The sequence below is a fragment of the Pangasianodon hypophthalmus genome, chromosome 24 (genome assembly GCF_027358585.1).
Source record: "Pangasianodon hypophthalmus isolate fPanHyp1 chromosome 24, fPanHyp1.pri, whole genome shotgun sequence".
Lineage (NCBI taxonomy): Eukaryota > Metazoa > Chordata > Actinopteri > Siluriformes > Pangasiidae > Pangasianodon > Pangasianodon hypophthalmus.
The window spans coordinates 12641608-12663509 of record NC_069733.1 but is presented as its reverse complement, the minus strand read 5'-3'; the positions used below and the strand labels follow the sequence as shown (position 1 = coordinate 12663509).

Below are 21902 nucleotides of genomic sequence, written 5' to 3'. Positions count from 1 at the left end.
GAGCATTAAAACAGTTTAAAATGGTTAAAATGTACATAAATAACCAAATTGGGTTGATGTAGACTAGTTACATAAAAAGCAATATATGTGGTGTGTTAAAACAGTATAAATTATTAAATGATTAATAATTAAAATTTTATTTTATGTTGCATTAAAACTGTTTAAAATGGTTTAAAAAAAAAGAACAAAAATACCTGGGTTTATATAAACTAGTTACATAAGAATATATGTGTTATGTTGAGTTAAAACATTTTAAAATTGTAAAGAAAAAGGGTTTCAACAAATACTTAAATACTAGGTTTTATGTAAACTTGTTACATATAAAATAATATTTTATGGAGAGTTAAAACATGTTAAAAATGGTTAAACCAGGATTTTAAATGACTTGAGTTTATGTAAATTAGTTACATAAAAATATGCTTTTTAGTACATAAACAAACATACATGGGTTTATGTTGACTAGTTAAGTAAATCCTGTAAACATGGCAAACACTGGCACTGGCTTTGGAAAGGAATTTCTTGTTAGAAGAGGAAATGTTTACATATAAAGAAACTTGACTGGTTTCTCTTTTGTTAGGATTAATTGTATTATATTTATACTTTATTATATTTACATTGTGATTTTTGTGATTTATTTATTTATTTATTTATTTTACTGTGAAGTGCTTCAGTTAAAAAAAGTAAAGTTCACTAGTTCTACAGTACAGAGTCCCGGGTTTATATAAGCAGACTAAATGGGATCTGATGAAGGCAGGTGCAGTTCCGCAGTTTGGCCAGCAGGCGCCGCTGTTGCCGGTGTTTTGGCCGACAGACAGGCGGCAGTGTGGAAGCGCTGAGCGCTGATACGGAGTAGTGGAGCTGGGATGAGGAGTCTGTGTTGTTGGGATGCCGAGGATTAAATATGGCCACTAGCTGATTTCACTCCAAAACAGTAGCCACTACACCAAGCGCTGTGCTCATTATGCGTCAAATATGGATGGAAAACGGAAAAGGAGGTTGTCATTAATATAGTGAAGTGAGATCCAGTCCGTTAAACGCCCGGTTTTCACCGACCTCAGCCTCGGCGTTAGCGGTAAGTTGTTCATTGATAGCGCGAGCCGCTGGTCTGAGTAACGTTAACGTTAACGCTAGCGGAGTGCTAACGAGCCAGCTTCCACTCCGCCGCCTCAAGCAGCTTGTGTGTGTGTGTGTGTGTGTGTGTTGATATTTAAATAACTTTAACTTGGTGTGTTATAAAAGGCTGTTGTTGTTGCTGGCTGTTCACGGGAATACAGCTTCCATGGTAGAAGTGTTTGGCTAGCCTGCTAATGCTAACGCTAGCTTAGCAGCTTGTGCGCAGAGGGAACAGCCGTACAGGGGGATGTAGCTACTTATGGCTGTTTACTGGTACACTGATTATTTTACACGGTAAATAATATAACAGGGTAACTAACAGCTCTTGAATATGGTTTATACGCGTGCTGTCTGAAGCCTCAGTGCGCTTAATTGAACAGAAACTAGCGTTAGCTGGCTGTAAGTGATTTCTGGTGCTAATTGTGTAGCCACCACCTTTCCTACTCTCAGTGCAGGATGTGTGAACACTGTGTCCTTTACCTGACCATATTAACGGCTTATCTCTAAACACTGACTAGCTGAGAGCTTTCAGTGAAATATTATACATTTCTAGTTGGTTAAATGTTAGATATATAGATACATGTATGTGCAGAAAAATGAAATTTATTCGCTCTCCCACTTACAGTAAGGGCCCTAATGTCATATTTCTTGTCTGTCTTTACTGGAATACTGAGTTAGTGCTCGCTATAAAGCTGAAGAAAATTGTTATATTTGTGTTAGTGTATTCTCTCCTCGTTAAACAGCTGTTTATGTGTGTTTATGAGTGAGCGAGAGAGAATCAAAATACAGCTGCTCACACCGAGTAAAACTTAAGGGATGTGCAAGTCATTGGGAGAATCTCAAATGGCTCGCTGATTCCTAGCTAAGTGCACTACATCCGATCTGAAATAATGGGTCCTCCACCCTAGCTCGCGCCCTGTCTGACCAATAGGGAGCCGTTTGGAAGTTAGCCATCGAACCGAATCGGTACAGAATCATAACACTGGCACGCGACCAGTAAAGAGCAGGTCATGACCTGAGAGAGAGAGAGAGAAATAAACACATAGGGGTTGGGGAGAGAGACAGACATACAGACAGAGGGAGAGAGAGAGAGATAAAGACATAGGGGTTGGGGAGAGAGACAGAGAGAGAGAGATAAAGACATAGGGGTTGGGGAGAGAGACAGAGAGAGAGAGATAAAGACATAGGGGTTGGGGAGAGAGACAGACAGAGAGAGAGATAAAGACATAGGGGTTGGGGAGAGAGACAGAGAGAGAGAGATAAAGACATAGGGGTTGGGGAGAGAGACAGAGAGAGAGAGATAAAGACATAGGGGTTGGGGAGAGAGACAGACAGAGAGAGAGATAAAGACATAGGGGTTGGGGAGAGAGACAGACAGATGGACAGAGAGAGAGATAAAGACATAGGGGTTGGGGAGAGAGAGAGGATGAGAGAGAGACTGTACACCTTTATTATGTCTCTCTCTCTCTATCTCTCTCTCTCTCTCTCTCTCTCTCTGACACACACACACTTATAACATCAGTGTTTATCATTAAATCTGGTGCTGGTGTACAAGTCATCATTTAAAGTCCATCATTTAAAAGCGACACTCATTTAAAGTGTCACCTAAGCCCTGTTTTGATGGGATTCAATTTCAACTGGGTCCTGGAGTAATTTCCTCTTTTACAGGTGAATCTCTGTGATTTTATTTCCGTCCTGATCAGCCGTAGCCCTATTCGGATTGGATCCGTTTATCAGCGTGACGTCTGTGATAAATTATTGTACAAGTCTCCTCAGTGATAAAACTCTCACATCTGGACAGCAATAAAATGAACACAGGAGGAGCGACTTTCTAGTGTGTTGTATTTTCTATGAACCTGGATGTTTGTGTCCCGTGGTCATATGGGTTCTGTTCACACCTGTTCACACCTGGTATTAGCATCCATCTATTAAAATCCGATCACAAGTGGACAGCTGAGACACAGAGCCGTTCACACTTGGCATTATGAATGCCTCTCCTGTGACCACTTGCTTTCAGATTTCATGCATCATTTCCACCGGAGGAAGGGTGTTACACACGTTTATTACGGCACCCTTCCGCTGTATTTTGTTTTCACGTTGAAATGTCTTGCGAATCCTGTTTCATGTGCATGTACAGGTTTTTCATATGCTTTGCTCACGTGGTCTGGTAATAAAACTTATAAATGAATGGCAGATGAGACAAAGAAAGAAGCTAAAAAGCAGCTGTTTTCATTTCTGCTATTTTAGTCACAAGACCACGGAGAATGCAATGGTGCGCGCTAGAAGTGGATAACGGAGAGTTATCAGTTCAACGCCATTTCCAAACAGTCTCGCAGTGATTATAGTTTCCAGTTACGGCAATGATGCAATTGATTAGGCTGTCTGTGACGCATTGAGACACGTTCACATTTGCGCTATAAATGTGATGTGGTCATATGCATCCCAGACCACCACCCGTTGTGATACGAGTGATCGGATCACAGTGCGTCTCTGAGACACGTTTGCCCCGTTAACACCTGCACTTAGCACTGACCACTTGTGATCAGATCTCCCAGGACACATGTTAATGCCAGGTGTGAACGGGGCCCATCACACTCCTTTCACAACATGGCGTCCAAGCAGTCAAAGAGTCACTGGAGTAGAGAAGAGATGCTGGCTCTTATTTCACTTGTAAAATACAATAAAATGATAATCACAAAGTATACAACAAGCATCCATTTAGTAGCAGCAAAGTTGCAACAGTCAGACATCTTTTTTTTCCTAATGCGAGGCAGCATCTGCATAGAAAATCACTGATGTTTATCCAGGACAAAATTATCAAATGACTGCTCATTTTGGCAAAAAACAGTCAGTAATTCAGCCTGTAATTTTCTCACTGAAGGACGGAGAAAAACATGGACATAGCCGATCCAGACGGGAATAAAATCACAAAGTAGCACCTGTACAATTAAATTACCTCAGGACCCCATGTGCATTTAATCCCACCTGAATAGAGTTTTATCTACTGTTTGGGTAATCTACTGATTATCTAGATGTCACACTAGAAATGATGATGTTTGACCTCTGCATCTTGCTGTATTTAGTCTCATAGCATGCTTATCAGTGACCATAACCCAGATATTAGACACTTCCCAAGTCATGAGATGTAAAATGGAAGCTTTAGAAGAGGCACTCAAGCATATACTTCATCTTAGTGGTAAAAACCTCGACTACACATGCTACCTGGGAAAGCATTTTCAGGTGAAAAAAAAATCATTAGGAAACGTGAGATCCCACAGGCTGATTAAAGGAGCCACTATAATGGGAGCTACAGGTATAAAGCATTACTTTATATTCATGTATGCACAATATGAACTATTAGTCTTCTATAAATAATAACTGTTTGTATCACTGCCAGTTCCTTAAGTATCTAATGTTAAATGCTGATAAATTAATACTTTATCTGGTTTAATTGTTTATATTCAAACTGCTAATCATTTAGACATTGAAGGAACTGAACGTGACATTGAAGGAATCATGTGACGCAAACATCCGGGTTTGTAGAATATACAAACCAGCAGAAAGTCGCTCATTGTGGGGTCATTTTGTTGCTGTCCGGATTTGAGAGTTTTATCACCGAGGAGACGTGTAAAAAAAATGTATTACAGATGTCCGCTTGATAAGTGAATCCAATCCGAATACAGCTCTTGCCATTGTTTGTCAGTGACTCCTGAATAAACCACTCATTATACCACAGCACTGTTGGATTCCTGATTGTGACAGTAGTCCCTGCTGTGATTCAAATCTAAAACATGTCATCTGTACTAATCAATAAGATGTTATCGTTTCTATAGTAACAGCTCATTCACATGGGCTTGTACGATGAAATTTTTTTTACACGCCACATAATCTCAAGTTTTCCTAAATGTGAAAGTCCTCAGGACAGACGAGTTGATGCTTTGTGTTTTCTCAGTAACATGACTTTGTCTTAACTTCTAGAGAGAGAAAAAAACAGAGACTGGTGAAGTAATGACTGTTTATATCTGTTATAACAGGAACTCACTTGTCTCTCCGACTTTCCAACTCAACTGAAAGACAGCAGCACACTGATTGTCTAAAAGTAACTGATATTTATGAATTTATTTGGAACTTAATATATAAGAAATAAAATGCGAAAAAATTACTATTAAACTGTCCATCTTTAGACTAGTCTTTATTCATGGCATACATCCTACAGGCTTTAAGGAAGTCTTTTTTTTTTTTTTTTTTAAAGACAAATTATAGACTTTTATTGATTATGAAAATGAATTATATTTACAGTATGCCATAGCATTGTTGAATTTTATAATCTGATTAGTCAGAAGGTGTTGATTAATTGTCCTTCACAGTAGCCCTGACAATAGTTCCAGCTGTAATTCAAATGGCAGGTTTATATTCTAACCTGTCACTGTTCCTGTAGTAACAGCTCATTCACAAGGATGAAAATGTGAAAATGTGTTATTTAACAAAGAAGAAATATATCTCTTAAATATATATCATTGGTATGGTGAAGCTTTTTGTAAATTGTCTTATTAGCATAAAACGACAGGGGAACAATAGTTTATTGCTGTTATAATGTAAATGATAAAATGATCTAACTTGTTTCAAGGACATTTCACAACATTAATATAATTATAAATGGATAAAAATGTTATTCTTAAAAAAATAATAGTTGTAATTGTTGGCAAGTTACTGTGGCGTTAGAATTGTGGGCCTATACTGTGGTGTAAGAGAAAAAAAAAACACTTCGGGATGTGGTGTTATAGGAAAGTAATCAACTTTGGGGTGGTAACTGTAACTTTGCTTTGCACTGGAGTGCACCACCCTGATGTTGATTATTTTCCTATAACAGCATGTCCCCAAGTGGTTTATTCCCTATATATCAACTACAGTTGGAGTCCACAACTGGCAATGACACTAGAGCTGTGTCTCAAACCTTATACTTATGCACTACTCTAGACAGTTGTTACGATTAGTGTTTGGATTTAAAAGAAACTTCATGTAGATTTCAAACCTTAAAAGATGTCTTTGTGTCTTTCTTGTTAACGTACTGGCCTTTTTTTCACACATACGCCTTCCTGATAATTCCCAGGAATTATACTAGTCTCATCTCAGTCTTTTTTGTATTTGAATTCTGGCCACCCTTCCTGATTAATACCAGTTCAATTCCTGTGTGTGTAGAAAGGAGATGTGGATGCTTCATATTGCCTCCCGCAGCTTCCATTCAGCACGAGGTTGCAGAGGTAGGCAGTATTTTGGGGTCGTGTTTGTGCTAAGTGTACTAAACACAAAAGCAGACTGAAGAATCACTTCCTTCTTTCCATCTATGCTTTCAGTAGTCACTGTTCTGGTGTGTTTTCAGATCTCAGTACTTTGCTCTGTGCATGTGAGTTACAGTATAAACTGCATCACTGTCAGGGTTAATGAACTGAATAGAGTTTGAGTTATTTCCATTTTGAAAACTCACGTCCTGAAATCTCAGACCAGGTTGCTTATAAGGATGGATAAATAATGGCATCTGCTTTATAGCTGCTTTATGGATCTCAGAAGGTGATATCGTTCTTTTACAATGCAAGCATCCACTTGAATGTTGGTTTTCTTAATGAATGCTTGGCAGTGAGGGTTGTTTTTTTTTTTTTCTTTCCTCCCCAGCCCTGTGTAGGAAGTTCACTTCTCGCTTCTGGTTTCTGTAACAGTGCTTTACTATGAAAATGGCTTTGGTTCATATGGTCATCCTGCTGATTCAGATTTTTATATAAGCAGTTATTTATTTTTGGCTAAAATGACATGACTGGGTGTGTGTGTGAGAGAGAGAGATCGAGCGTATTTTGGTGAATTGTTAAAGATAGTCCTCGCTGCAGAACCATCCACCGCTTCTAACCCAAAACAGCACACTTCTCCAGCCTGAAACACACTGTGAGTTGTCTCCACTGCTTGGATTTTTCGCTCGATTTTGTCCAGGTGGCAGGAGCTAGAACAGGTCTGACTCTACCCCATGGACTTTTTTTCTGCAGTGAGGGGTACTTGAATTATTGGGCCTATTACTCTCGTATGTAAGGAATAAATAAAGACAGGACATGCTGTTATAGGAAAATAATCCGCGACTGCATGGCGTGATGCATGTAGATGTGAAGCAGAGTTATTGTTCACGATTCACCAAAGAAATCGCTCCCCTTCAACTTGGAATTCCTACTCGTAAACTTGGGAGGGTCTCCTCAGCCACGAGTTCAGCAAGTGACATCAAATCAACATGTCCACGTACAGCATGAACAGTAAATATAATAGCACTGCTTACTTCTAAATGAGTTATACAGTACATACAAGTATTTACGTTAGATAAATCAACATACGGACATATTCGCTTGTTAAATCCATAACAGTGACTATACAGATCACTGTTTTGAGGGGTAAATATACATCACTCGTCACAGTTAGCTGGCTAACTTGTTGCTAACAAAAGACGAGCATGGTGGAATCCATGGTAGGAAACCATGTAGAAAATGTGTTTCTGAGTTCTGGCTTCCACTTCCAAGTGAAAAGCACCAGTATATCATAATGAAATTTCTTTTCTTTTAATTTTTTTTATTTTAATTTATTAGCGTTAGATTGTGTGGAGCGTTTGCCATGCAAGTGCCTGTGAATGAGCTGTTACTATAGAAACAATAATGTCTAAGAATGAGCGCATTAATATGAACTTCTCATTTCAATCACAGCTGAAAGTACTATCAGAGGTGTGTTGAGACAGAAAATTGATCCACATTTGAGAATTGAACAGAACTGTGGTACAAAAAATCAGGTTTTGTACTGCTTTTGAGAATTAAAATAAATAGAGGAAGCTATGATGATCAGACACAATAGGGCGAGTTTAAAAAATCTGTATGCTCTTTTCAGTGGAGTGTGTCTCTTTGCTCCCCCGCCACGGCACCCAGATGGTATCTCCTGGTGTGAAAGAAGCGCCCCTCCCATTATCCACCCGCGTGGTACAGCTGGTGACAGGGGGGCATCAGCTGTGCCAGTCCCTGCAGGCTGGCACCCGAGTCGCCTGGCAGTGCCAATAAAACTCCTCGCTCGCCGCTCGCGCCCATAACGCCTCATAAACGCTGAGCTGTCTTCCTGTACGGAAAAATAAGGATCGTTATCTCCCCGGTTCCTTTCGGATTGCCTTTCCATCGATGATACCAAGGGATGCTGGCAGAGCAGCGGGAGAGCAGTAGGTATGGAAAACACATTCTCCATGGTGACAAGCAGGTTTGTTTACACGCCTTTTTGGTGCGGTTTGATCTGCTGCCATGGTGGTCTCGAAATAGCTGCTTCCTTACAGCCTGCTGGTGTCTCTGACCAACGTTTTCTTTCAGCCACAGACAGAAAATTTGGTTCTGTGCATTGTTCATCATTTGAGATATGACAAGATGAATGTCTACAGTGCAAGGATGGTGCTTTGTTTTATTCAGATATCATGATTTTGGAATATTAGACAGCACTGGGAAGAATGGATTGATGTGATAAGCCTTGTTTACATGGTTTTAGTGAAATAGGAAACAGTTGTTCTTGATAAGGGTTTTATTGGAAGAACTGGTTTCCTGTTTAGACCCTGAATACATGGATAATACACTGGATATGCTGTATTAATTTTCTAAGCATGTATTGAGACACTTTATTTCTTCAATAGTGCGATTGATTTTCTAAGGTAGAATTATGGAGATGGTAAATATGTTGTTAGTGATTGTGGATATTTTGCATGTGAGTCTTAGTGCTATGGGCATTCGAAATGTGTTCTGTTTTTTAAGTCAGTATTTGTAGTTTATTTCAGACGCTGTTGGTTTGCTTGGAAACATCTGACATTTTAACTTGACTAGACTCAGATAGAACAAATGCTTGATAACATTTTTTTTGTGTTTGTTTGTTTGTTTGTTTGTTTTAACTGAATGAGTCAAAATATTATGGTCCAGTGACTACTAGAATTTGAGTAAACCAAAACATTGCTTCTGTTTGTATGGACAATGATGAATTTAGCTTTATCAGGCATCCGGTTTTGTTTCAGCTTCCTTTTTTTTGCATTTGGAAATGATGGAAACGTTGAGTCTAGGTTCTCTGTTTTGTCACACATGAAGTCAGGTTTCTCCGATTACATCATGCAAAGCTCACAAACTCTTTTAATCCTCTAAGCAGCTTTTTTGTTTTTTGTTTTTTTTTTACATTTGCATCACACCAGTTGTTTAAAAAATAGCAGTAAAGAATAAAGGCCTTAACCACAGTTTACTGGAGTTAACATTCAACAGTCATGCAGTTAGAATTGCATAAAATTTAACACACAACAATTAAGTTCCATTTCTTTTTTTGGTTGGTCATGGATGCACTGTGTTGTAAAATGTATAGTCTGATAACTAATATTCTCAGGCAGTGATTCTACATTTTTGTCCATTTTTTTTTGTAGGTAGCGCACAAACCCTCCACCGTTTTCTGCATTTTAACCTCAGAGAACGCTGCTGTGAGCTATAAGGCTAAAAAACATGCCTTAGTCTCCTCCGCCCATATTTTCCACCCGATTTTAATGCTATAATAGTAATTCCAGACCTCTAGTCAGGAAAACCAAAGAAAACCCTCGATCAGCATGGAAGAGAACATGGAGGTGTCTGTGTTTTTTCCCCAATTTCTAGCTCAAATTCCACATCTGAGGAAAGTTGAATGCAGCATAACAAACACCTCTGGAAGCCCCGCCCCCTTCTCTCATCCTTCACATTGGTAATCATTTGGCCCCACTCCATTTTCCTGCTTGATGTGACTTTGCTTTCTGTCAAGGTAAATGGAGTTCATTAATATGAAATAAAATCCATTAATATATGTCAATTCTAGCTAACATTGATTAAGTATATAATTTATTAGGAATGCACTGAAATTTTTTGGCTAGAAATTTCACCTGAAAGCGGGAGATAAAATGGCCAAATGTTGTGAAAGGTGTCCAAAAAAACAGCGTCAAAGAAGTGTCAGATGTTACACTATACAAATGATTTTAATGGTAAAAGCACTGCTAGCGCTCCAGTGCTGGTCAGCGGCAACACATTCAAACAGCAGTCAAGCCTTATTCTGTAGAAACTGCAGTGCTTGTAGACTGTATGTCCAAAGGTTTGTGGACACCTGTCCATCACACCAGTACGCACTTTTCGATCATCCCATTCCAGATTTAGCCCTTCTCTTTGCTGTTGTAATAACCTCCACTCTTCTGGAAAGCTTGTACTCTAGATTTTGGAGCGTGGCTGTGGGGATTTGTGTTCATTCAGCCACTAGAGCATTAGTGAGGTCAGGTGCTGATGTTAGTTGAGGAGACCTGGAGTGCAGTCGGTGTTCCAGTTCATCGCAAAGGTGTTCAGTGGGGTTGAAGTCAGGGCTCTGTGCAGGACACATGAATTCTTCCACTCCAACCTTGGTGAACCATGTGTCCATGGACCTGGCTTTATGCACAGGGGCATTGTCATGCTGCAACAGGTTTGGGCCGCTTAGTTCCGGTGAAGACTCTCACATGGGTGTCGTGATCAGATGTCTACACACTTTGGGCCATACAGTGCATATACACGGGATCTTATGGTAACCAGCAGGTGTTTGGGGAGAAGGAAAGCTGCCACTTGAATGTTTTAGTTAAGCTGTAGACACTAGAAAAGCTTACATGCACACTTTGTTAATCACTGTTCTGTCATTTTCTTTTAACACCATGTGCTTTATTCCTTACATAAAAAAAATTAAGAGTTGTTAGTTGTCATGGTTACTAAACCAATAAGATTTTCCACTTAAGATGTTTCTGTGATATAGCCCCTAAACTATTTAAAACCGTTTTGGGGTGTTTGAGGAAATTAGACCCCATAGACTTCCTTCCCATAGATCTCATAAACTTCTGTGAGGCATAAAAATGACTGAATGCTTTTTTTTTTGGTCCTAAACATGGTCCTAAACAGTTGGGCTAATAGTATCACTTTATATTGAGATTTGATATAGAAAAGTCTGGAGGCTGCTTTGTCAAGTACAAAAACCACTTCCCTTTAAAGATACCTGCAACACTGAAAAACTCGTTTAACCAATTTATCCAGCTCCGTATACTCTGGTTCAAATGGTAACAGATTAATCTACATTGTTACCACAGTGTATAATCACAGTTTTTGTTTTGCTGCTGACTTTTTAAAATTACAAAATGAATTTCTGTCCGTTACAGTCTACGTACTTATGTCTTAGGTTATAAGACAAATGTTGTATTATATGTTGTATTATATGTGTTATTATATGACACTTTTGTGCTGCACTGTTCTGTATTTCACTCGGTTTCGTCGCTGATTCCACATCCCTGAGTGTTGCTGATGCATGAATAAGTTTTCTGTCATTCATACAGGTTCATGTATTCAACTAGTAAAAGTGTTTCATGATGATGGCCAGACTCTATCCTCAGTTTGTGGAGTTTAGATGATGGCGAGTGTAGTCATTGCGAAATATATAAACCAACTGGAGTGCATTGATATCTTGAAAGAAAGATTTTCTTCTTCTTTTTCCGCTTGTGGAACAGAACCTGCTTATATCACAGGAAACTATGAACATACAACTGATAGTCAGAAAATGTAATATACTTGTCCCAGGGCCCAAAAGAAGCACCTTAAAACCATTTTTACAATTCTGAAAATGCTTTTTCATGTTTAGAGTCAGAATACTTCTTTGGGCTCCTTCCAGTCCTCAGTGCCTCTGGCAAATCTTAGTAGTTCTTTTAGCCACCAGATGTTTCAGATGAGGGGTTAGTCACTTTACACCACGTTCCTCCCGACTCAGCAAACAGACATACCCTACTTAACCCACATGCACTTAGCCGCCTTAGCAGATGATGGAAACCCTCCTGTTGTTTCTATTGTAACACCCAAGACACAGCCTTGCTTGTGTAGTCCTTACTGCTGGATTAATGATTTCATTGTTTAGAGAGAGAAAGACAGTGTGTGTGTGTGTGTGTGTGTAGGAATCAGCTGCTGCTGACAAAGGAAGATTTTTAATATTAAAAACTATACTTATTAACATTACATTGCATTTTTATATACTTTTTTGGAAAAAAAATTATTAAATATAGAATAAATTGAATGGACTTTGCAGAGCTGTCTAGCTCCATATTTGGCCCAGACGAAATAAAAAATTTCAGAAATGTTTTTGTCTAGATTACAGAGTTATTATGGATCTGTGAGGAAATGGCTTACATGCCTTTGGCTTCTTGAGTGTTTATGATACTTTTTGCCAAAGACTAGTTTGTTACGTGTTTTTGCTTTTCATATTGCTTCAATTTTCGCCCTAATCTGTACTTCAGTGAATTCATTCTTATTTGAAGGGTCATTAGAATTATATATACTTCTTTTTTTTTTTCTTTTTTTTTTCCCCTATTTTCTACCTAATTTGGTCCTGGTCAGTTCTGCCCCACCAGTCAGCTCTCCCCTATCATACGACAACAGGGGGAAGGCTAAAACATGGCTCCTCTGAGACACGTGAAGTCAGCCAACAAAATCTTTCCTAACTACTGCTCATGCTGTGTCAGAAGGCAGCATAACTCACTCTGAGTAAAACACTATCCGCCCTCTTCTGCATACATGAGCTCACAGACACCAACGATTGGCTAGCGTTTGCTGTGATTGACAGGGGAGATAGAGTTCACCTTTCCTCCCACCCAGAGAGCACAACCAATTTTGCTGTCTTGGACTTGCAGAAAAATATATATACTTCTAAAATTGCATGTAGAACATAAGTTGGCTTTTTGGCTTTTTTGGTTTGTGTTGTCCTTAGATAGAGCTTGGCCACACAACAATTAATGTCTTGTTAAAATAGTAGATGCTATGTGATTAATGTAGCTTGTGAAAGCATGTAGATAGATTTTTAAAAGGCCATATGCATATCTTCCTGATTTCATCCTCATTTCCTAAAGGATGGAACCTAACTGTGCACTGTAATGGAGTTGGGAGCAGTCATACAAAGCAGCAGGAGTCGGCCATGAGCTGTTTTGCCTGACCACACATGCAAATTTCTTTTCTGCAGCTTCTCAAGAATGCATTAGGCTTGCATTTTACCAAAAAAGAGGCTCATTACTCATTCACGTCATGCCATGGTGGCAACCAGTTCACACTTTTCCCAAGTTCCAAGAGTCTACTGAGGCCCAAGTGAAGGGATTTGCCTTTTTATAATAAAATTGTCTTGGTTAACCGCAGACTTCTGCTAAAGAGAGTATCGGTTTCATTTCTGTGAAGCCAAAACTTAAATGTAGGCTGTGATTACTTATAGTTCAGATATTCTAACTCTAAATCCCCCATCACTTGTTTAAAACTTGATCAGCATCCTGTAAAATCCCTGGAGACATTAGTACTTGTTAGACATATAATTTATGCATCAGCAATTCTCTGTGCATGGAAAAAGCCTCATCATTTTTGTGAAATTGACCTCCATTTCCTTTATTATTGTTCACTGTCACTGGCTGGACCTGCTCAGGCATACTGTGGGAATGTAAATTCAGGCATTGCAGTGTAAGAAAATGGAATAAAATACAACAGGACATGCTGATCTAGGATAATAATCAACAACGATATGGTGTGTGTGGCCTGATGTGAAGCATAGTTACAGTTACCACTCTGAAGTGGATTATTCTCCTATAACAGCAATTCTTCTTATACCACAGAAGTTTGCCAACGATTACAAATTTTTTATTTGTTAATGAATGACACATTGAGCTTACATTTAATGTTATAGAACATCTACAGTTATAAACTGCCTACACACAGCACAGCTGTAAACAGTCCTTCCCTCACCAACCTCTCTTTATTTCTCTCTTGAAGTTAATAAGACAAAAAAAAAACCCACAGCTTTTTCATGTTATCAAGAGACCGAAACGCGCAAAGTCGTGAAGACTTTTCTGTCACCATTACAAAGTTCTGACACCAGAGACACGGAAGGTGGATAAAAAAATTCTCCTTTTTTTTAAAATAACAACACATTTAATTCAACAACACAAGAAAAATTATTAGCAGCCTAAGCTTATCAGTCCATCCTACAAGTCCCTGTGAACATATCAGACTGAGAGCATTAATATAAACCTGTGAGTTTAATTACAGCCGGCACTACTATCAGAGCTGCTGTTACAGAAAATGAATCATCACCTTCAGATTCAACAATTCATCAGCATTGTGCTATAAAATTAAATAAATACCAGATGTGTTTGTTCTGTACTGTGGTTTGTCAGGATAAAGCGTGACTCTTTGATTAAACATCATTAGAGTGATCATGGTCTAACACCATGGATGTGCACAGAATATGGAACAATATGGATACTTGTCTCTTTAACCGGGTGAAATGATCGTGCCTAAAAATGGCAAGCAAAAAATTGAAAATTAATACTCAGACAACACTTCACTTTTTACTAATTGTGTACTGACACCAGTAGTGATGGTAATGCATAAAGATGTTGATCATTAGGTACTGGTTGTATACTTTCAGCTAGGAGTGTCACCCTCCCCATTTCGAAACAGTTCGCATGGAGAGAATTCATGACTGCATCCCAAAGTGCATAATGCACACTGAGAAGTATGCCTATATAGTAAACTTACCAATGGCGTACTGACTTACTATTTAGTATGCTGGTTAGAGGTTTGGGACGTAGCCTAAACCAGATCTAATTATTTGCTGCTGCTATTGTCGTGAGAATAAAACCTGTTGTGCAAATTGATGTGGCTGTCACTCCTGCACTAGGCGAATGAGTCAACTTTCTTTTGCCCTCTACCTCACATGCTAACATTAGGCATTCAAATCGCTGCTTTATTGTGATCCAGCAGTGCTGAGTTTGTTAATTTGCCAACCTGATTGCTGATGCCGTGGACAAAAATTTCATTCAGTTGAAAACTCCTACTGATTCAAACCCAGCAGCTTAGACTGTGAATTACTGTAAATTGTTATTAAAGGATCAGCAGCCGCCTCAGGTACATAATTTTTTCCTCCTGACTCAAGATCATGATTCAGTTCGCAATATTGGGTTCATTATTTGCTTCAATTCGACTCTCTGAATATTTTGAACAGAATTTTAATGAAGAAAAATTATGAATGAAAAGATTCTTTTTTTATTTCCTGAATCATAAACAATGTAAAATGTGCATTTGTGCCTGTATGAAATTAAACAAGTCAAAAATAGCTACAAACAGAGGTTCAATATTGTAAACAATGTACTACTGATTCACCATCTCTTAATAAATAAATAAATAAATGTGTAAATTCTCCTAACAATTTGATTGTTGGGGAAAATGAATGAATGAAACATAGTGAGCTTTGTAGCAGCACCTGAGGCGTCATTTTAAACAGAAATAGAGCTCCAAAGTCAGCTAAAATGCCCGGCTTCTGCAATCTCTCTTTTTGGCACCGTACACAATGTGGTCGTGTGTTGCTCCTTGTGATCCAAAGGTATTGGGCTCATAATTAATCGAATGCTGATTTCTAAAAAGTAAATTGCACATGTCCACGATGCACTCCGTCACATTTTTGTATTACGAAGCATCATTTCATGATGGATAGTTACACCCCTAGTTTTAAATGAAGACAACAACTAAAAATGTGCTATCCTTTGAATGCAGAAAAACAACTGAAACTTTTTAAAAGTTATTCCTACCTGATGAAATGAAAGCTGACTTTTGCAGAGCTTTTATGTTTTTTGACTCATTGCTACAGTGAATTTTTTCTTTCATCTAAAACAGCAGCCGAATTTGAATAAATTGTGAATAAAACTCTCCCAATGGAAAAGCCAATTCACTTGAAGGGAAAGGAAAAGGGATGTGAAATAAACATGTTTGCTTCTTTTGAAGGCTTCTTTCTCTTTGCGTCGGCTTGATCTAGGTGAGTTTGACCTGTGAATTCACAAGCCTTGGTCTTGTGAGCCAAAAGAAAACTACTGGGTGTGACTGTGTGGTTTTTGGTTGATTTAAAATGGAGGAGCTGCTTGTTATTAAGTAGTGCTCGCACTGTACCTTTGTGTTGCTGTTTTGTTGTTTGGTGCAAATCTGAGAAAAAAAAAATAGCTGTCTTGTTGAGCAATATACACTAGGGCCTTTGTTGTGAAGTTATTTTTTCCTGGTATTTTCTCTCTCTTTTTCTAGCTCTCTTTCTGCCTGCTAGGATGTTCTTGTTACTAATGTTGGCACGTCTGCTTTTGGCCCGTGCTGTGGCAATAACAGGCTCTGAGGAAAAAACATTCCTGACTGTCAGGTTCTTTAACTGTCAGGAAGGCCTTTCTAAATCCCTCATTAGAGCTCTCTGACCACAAATAAGCCACCTAATGTGACTGAAATGCCTATAATGCTTTTAGATTCAGTCACAGCAGCAATGTTCAAAGTGCTGTAGCTTATCAGGAGTCTTAAACTTATAACACTAATCATATTTAGGCTTTTAGATCTGCTCTGTGAAAGCACACCTTTTGTTTTTCCTTCCACATTTTCACAGACAAAACCAATACCATTTTGGCTGATTATACTTTGTACATATTGTTTGAAATCCACAATGTTTAGACTAGGACAGGCTGTCACATCACATTTGTTTAAATGAGTTGTAATGTGTTGTTTGCACTTGTGTGCTCGGTGTACACCCTATAGCTGCGCACCTTATAGCTGCTCCTAAGTTTTCACATGACCACTGCAAACCAGGATTTAGTTTCATAACAGTACCATGTTTGCACCATGTCCCAGTTTCCTGTTCACTGTGAAGATTGTGAAATTGTATTGTAGCTCATATTTTGTGTTGTATTTGAAGTGTCACTGCAGCTTCCTCATGAGTTTCTCCCAATATGACAATTAAATCCAAATGTAAAACTATTTTGTTTTTCTGTGTGGTATAATTTCTCTCCAGAGTTAAGGAGTATAGAATAAGGAGAATACTTATGTTCTCCTTAGTTTAATTGAAATTAAACCCAAGGCAGACAGTTAAAGCTATATTAAACCTAAACAAGGTCCAAGTTTAGTTTTCCATGTATGAATGTATATTCTTGGTAGGCAAAATAAAAAAAAAAAAAAAAAAAAAAGAGAGAGAGAATCGTTTAATAAATGTTAGACCTGCTAGAAGATGTGGCTTTTGCAAAACAGACAAACTAGCTGGTTTCCTCTCTCTCTTCCTTGTTTTTCCCCTCCCTTTTATCATGGTTTACAGTATTATAACATCACCCAGTGTGTCTTAACCTTTACAGATTTTGACCCCTTGATATGGTAGTAGAGGAGATACCTAAACACTACACTTTTCTCCCTTTTCAGCTACAGCAGCGGTCAAACCAAACAAAAATTAAATTCACCATAAAATCAGATTCACTGAAAGGGAAAGGAGACAGGACGCTCCTGGTAGTGTGTTGTTTTTTGTTTGTTTGGTTGGTTTTGTTATTGTTTTTGCTTCCTGTGAACTGTGAATTCACAAATCTCTGTCTAGTGAGCCAATAGAAACACGTGGAGGGGATTTGGGGAAAAAATGGAGGAGCTGCTGATTATTATTCTGCTTTACTGTTGCTTGCCATGCATCCAAGAAAATAAATAAATAAATAAATTAGCCGTCTCATCTACTGACGTACACTAGAGTGTTTTGTGGTAAAATTGTTTCTCCCTGCCTGTTAGGATTTTACTCCATAATATTCCTTTGTTGTTTTTTTTTTTTAACGTGACCACAGTGGACCTTTTGAAATTAAAGCTGAAAACAACTTTAAGCTTATCATATTTAATCAGTTAAGTAAAATAAATGGGAAGTCAGCCAGATTGTACGTAGGTATGTAGTGTAGTACAAAATGTGCAGATTTAAACACAGCAATAAATACATAAATAAGAGTTCTGTCACTTTTAGTGATGTTATTTTAAACTGTACAAGATAATTAGATTGTATGTGTTGAACACATAACTGATTATTGGTTCTTGCTTTGTTTTTGTCTCAGGGCCAGCTTTGGCCTGAAGAAGCCGCTGAAGATGAACATGGTGAAAAGGATCATGGGGCGGCCGCGGCAGGACGAGTGCAGTCCTCAGGACAACGCGCTGGGCCTCATGCACCTGCGCCGCCTCTTCTCTGAGCTGTGCCACCCGCCACGTCACATGACCCAGAAGGAGCAGGAGGAGAAGCTCTACATGATGCTGCCCGTCTTTAACAGGGTGAGGAAAAATGCGGCCCGTTGCATTGTAATGATGATGGCAATAAGACGGCACCTAAATAATGAGGGGGAAAAAAATGGCACAAAGTACTGGGTTTCCTAATAGGCTTCCAATTTTAAAAGTATATAATATTGTAAAAAAAAGAATTGTCAATGATTGCTCTACATCACATGAATATTTGTGCACTTCTCTAGTTTGCCTGTAAGTAAATCTAAATGCAACTGGCAGAAGTTATAACAACATACCTTAATATTGTGAGAGAGATTTTTTAATGGTTCATTTTAATAATAAAAAAAGAGCTGCCAAGTTAAAGGCTGATGGGAATGTGCTTCTGTCTGGCCCTGGCTTTAGCTGGTGCTCTTTTATTTATTTATTTATTTATTTATTTTGGTGGCTGATGCAAAAGTACAATGATGGCCGTTTTGAAATGTGCAAAAGAGTGGGAGGGAAGCTTATTGAGAGATTATTGAGAGACTGTTTTGTCCTAGAAGTTCACAAGAGTGCTTTATAACTGATCATAACACCAAATGCAGGAAGTATTTATACATACTCATGTTATATCTAAAACCAAAATAAACCAGATTTATTTTGCTAAATGGTGTGCAGATGCTATGACTTGTCACAAGGTTAGAATAAGGTTGCACAATCAGACACAACTGATGTGTCAGTTCACAGAATTGCTCATCGTTTGTCAGAGCTTAACGGAAGCTCTTCTAGAGCTTTTGAGCTTAGTCAGCATTTTCACAGCTGAAATTTTTTCAGTACATTTATTTCCTATTTACTTTATGTCTAATGCTTTATTCGAGAAGGTTAGTCATCATGAATTCAAGAGTCTCAGTATGGTCAAGTGTGCTGTTATTACTGTTCAAGCTCTGATTATACAGAAAGGCAGCTAATGTCTGTCATCACTGATCACAGTTTCATGAGGAGTGTGGTCATGAGGATTTGAAGAGTACTTGTTGAAGCATAATGGAGCAGACACAATAATGGGAAAATCAGTGACTGATTTGAATAATCATGCTTGAAATGTGCTCTAACTGCTGAGCATGAGTGTTTTAGAGCTCATCTCAGATTAAAACGGGTGATTACTCACAATTACATGACAGTAGTGGGGATGAACACTACATTGTTTTGGATTTTCTTAAAGTAATCTACAATCCTGGTTCTCAGAATAGGGTCTAGGGACCTCCCAGAGTCTGTGAAGCATTTTTTTTTTTAAATAAGTTTGTAACAGTAGTGAAAATCCCAACCTATCTTTATCTATGATAATTAAGGCCTTTATCTGAGTTAATGTTGGCTGGACTCAATTTAAATAGAATGGGAAAGTTAAGGAAAAAAAACTGAAATGAAAAGTGTGTCATTTTTAATAGTTTGTGTGCAAGATAAATCTGTACTGAGGTTTTTTTCCTGATTGTAAAAAGTTTGAGGGCACCTGGTCTACAGTGTTTATAATCCATCAGATTAAAACATAGTGGTGATTATGTTCAGGTGTAACATATTTCTCTGTTACTCCGTCAAAATCAGTTAGCAGCAGTTAAAGTGATGGATTTATTGGCGTTACTCTCTCCCCTGTCAATCACAGTGACACTAGTCATTTTTGTGGGCGTCTGTGAGCTTGTGTATGAGGAAGAGGACAGACAGCTCTTTCCTTCAAGTGTGTTCCGCTGCCCAGTGATGCAGCATGAGCAGCAGTTGAAAAAAGATACGCTTGACTGGCTTCACCTGTCACAGAAGAAGCACGTGTTAGCCTTCACCCTCCCCGGATGATAGTTGTCGTATCATGAGCAGAGCTGGCTGGTTGGTGTGAACTGGCCAAGACCAAATTAAATCATTTCCTAAGAATGAGACACGGGTCAGCATCAGTCACACAGGAAGTGATGATTTAGTGTCTGATTTAATTATCAGTGATATTGAACAGTTTACAGAAACTGTTTTTGTGAAACTGACCTGCACTAATAGTGTTCTGTTCACATATATGTCTTTGTATATGTTTGTGACAGGTGTTTGGGAACGCTCCTCCAAGCTCCATGCACGAAAAGTTCTCAGACCTGCTGCAGTTCACCACTCAGGTGTCCAGACTAATGGTGACCGAGATCAGACGGAGAGCGTCTAATAAATCTACAGGTGAGACCCCATATATACACACACATGACTATTGTGTTTCTTCTCTATTATTATAAAAACTACATTCTTATTGAAGTTCAGGGATGTTGTCTTTAAGTTGTTGTCTGAAGAGTTTATCTTTTAGCTACACAGGCTTTCCTATGAACAAACTAGCAATGTCAGTGCACTGTTATTATGTGCCTATAATGCTAGTACTGATGTGCATTACTAGTAGTGAGGATTTAGTGAAATACTGCACTAGTCACTCAGACATCATCAGAATGGGATCAGCGCTCTCAATTTAAGGAAAGCGTATACAGTTCAAAGGCAGATCATTCGTAGTGTTATCCTATGATCCTGGTTTTAAACTAGTCAGCTGATATCATTTGTTGTATCGAGGCTAGAAATGGTTTGTTGTTTTGCGTTCTTATTCTTCTGCATGCCCTCTTGTCTCTGCTTCTGATCTGGAACCTTCAAAGGAACTTATGAGACTCATACATGAGTGATTGCATCTTTTCATCTCTGAAGTCTCGGAAATGAATTATTGCTTATGGCTTGTTTTGGCACCGGATGGAATGTCAAAGTTCTGATCAAATCACCTCAGAGCATATGTTACCCAGTCCCTCAGAGGATGCTCACCAGCTGGAGGTGTGTGAGAAATAGACTCGTGAAGTGAAAGAAGTCCATAGACTCCTTGGGGTTAGTTGGATGTCTGCATGAATGGATCTTAGAATGTGATCTTCATCTGCAACATAATAATTAAAAGCGGTTTTTTTTTTGCAGAAGACAATTGTTATAGAGGACATAATAAGCAAAAACACATTTTCCTTACCAGTCAGCACAGTTTAGACCTGGTGTTAACATCCATCTGAAGTGATAAGATCCCCGGAGGACAGCACCAAGCTCAGGGGTGATGCTCAAACCACATTTTTTTTTTTTTTTTGCACAGGCTGAATCCCATTTAACTTTATTTGAACTACATATGCTCGCTACCTAGCATATAGTATACTGACATTTTTATGCCTTGCAATATGCACTGCATACTTTTATAATTCAAATTACATTTGCACCTACAATCTATTTAAAAGGTTAATTAAATGTAGTAAAGTGGAGTAAATGGATGCCAACAGCATCAATAGATTGCCTTTTTTACTACCTTTTAACTCGAATGAGAAAATAAGCGAGTACTCAAAGTATTTGGTTTACTCTTACAATGGCTCTATATAGTGTATTATGTTTGCACCATTGACAAATATTGTTCCATAGGAATACAAGCCTATTTTGAGTAGATTTATTTTATTTTTTATTTTGAATCTATTGAATGATATCAGCTATGTTAGTCTAAGCCAGTGCCAACTGCCATTACTAACACATCTCACTGAAGCAAGCAGGAAAACTTGATAGTTGTTAAAGAACTGAGTAAAATAACTGATAAGTGTTAATAAAATCACAAATTTAATGTGCACACTTTGGAGAAAACAAAACGCTGTGTATTAACCCCGAAACTTCATTCCGGTT

General features: G+C 38.4%; 1 protein-coding gene across 7 annotated transcripts in view; it reads left to right on the top strand.

The window, feature by feature from the left end:
- The first annotated feature begins 829 nt into the window (after positions 1–829).
- The window catches only part of wdfy3 (WD repeat and FYVE domain containing 3), an 86639-nt gene continuing 65566 nt past the window's right edge, over positions 830–21902 (top strand). For 3 of the 7 annotated variants that reach the window (XM_026931125.3, XM_026931123.3, XM_026931122.3), the window contains exons 1-3: positions 8054–8345; positions 18071–18281; positions 20282–20405. In XM_026931125.3, coding sequence (XP_026786926.3) covers positions 8317–8345; positions 18071–18281; positions 20282–20405 — 364 coding nt within the window. In that variant the 5' untranslated portion in view covers positions 8054–8316. Of the gene's footprint in view, positions 1073–8051; positions 8346–18070; positions 18282–20281; positions 20406–21902 lie in introns of those variants that run through there. The other 4 variants (XM_053228822.1, XM_026931120.3, XM_026931124.3 and 1 more) reach the window with 3 other exon arrangements.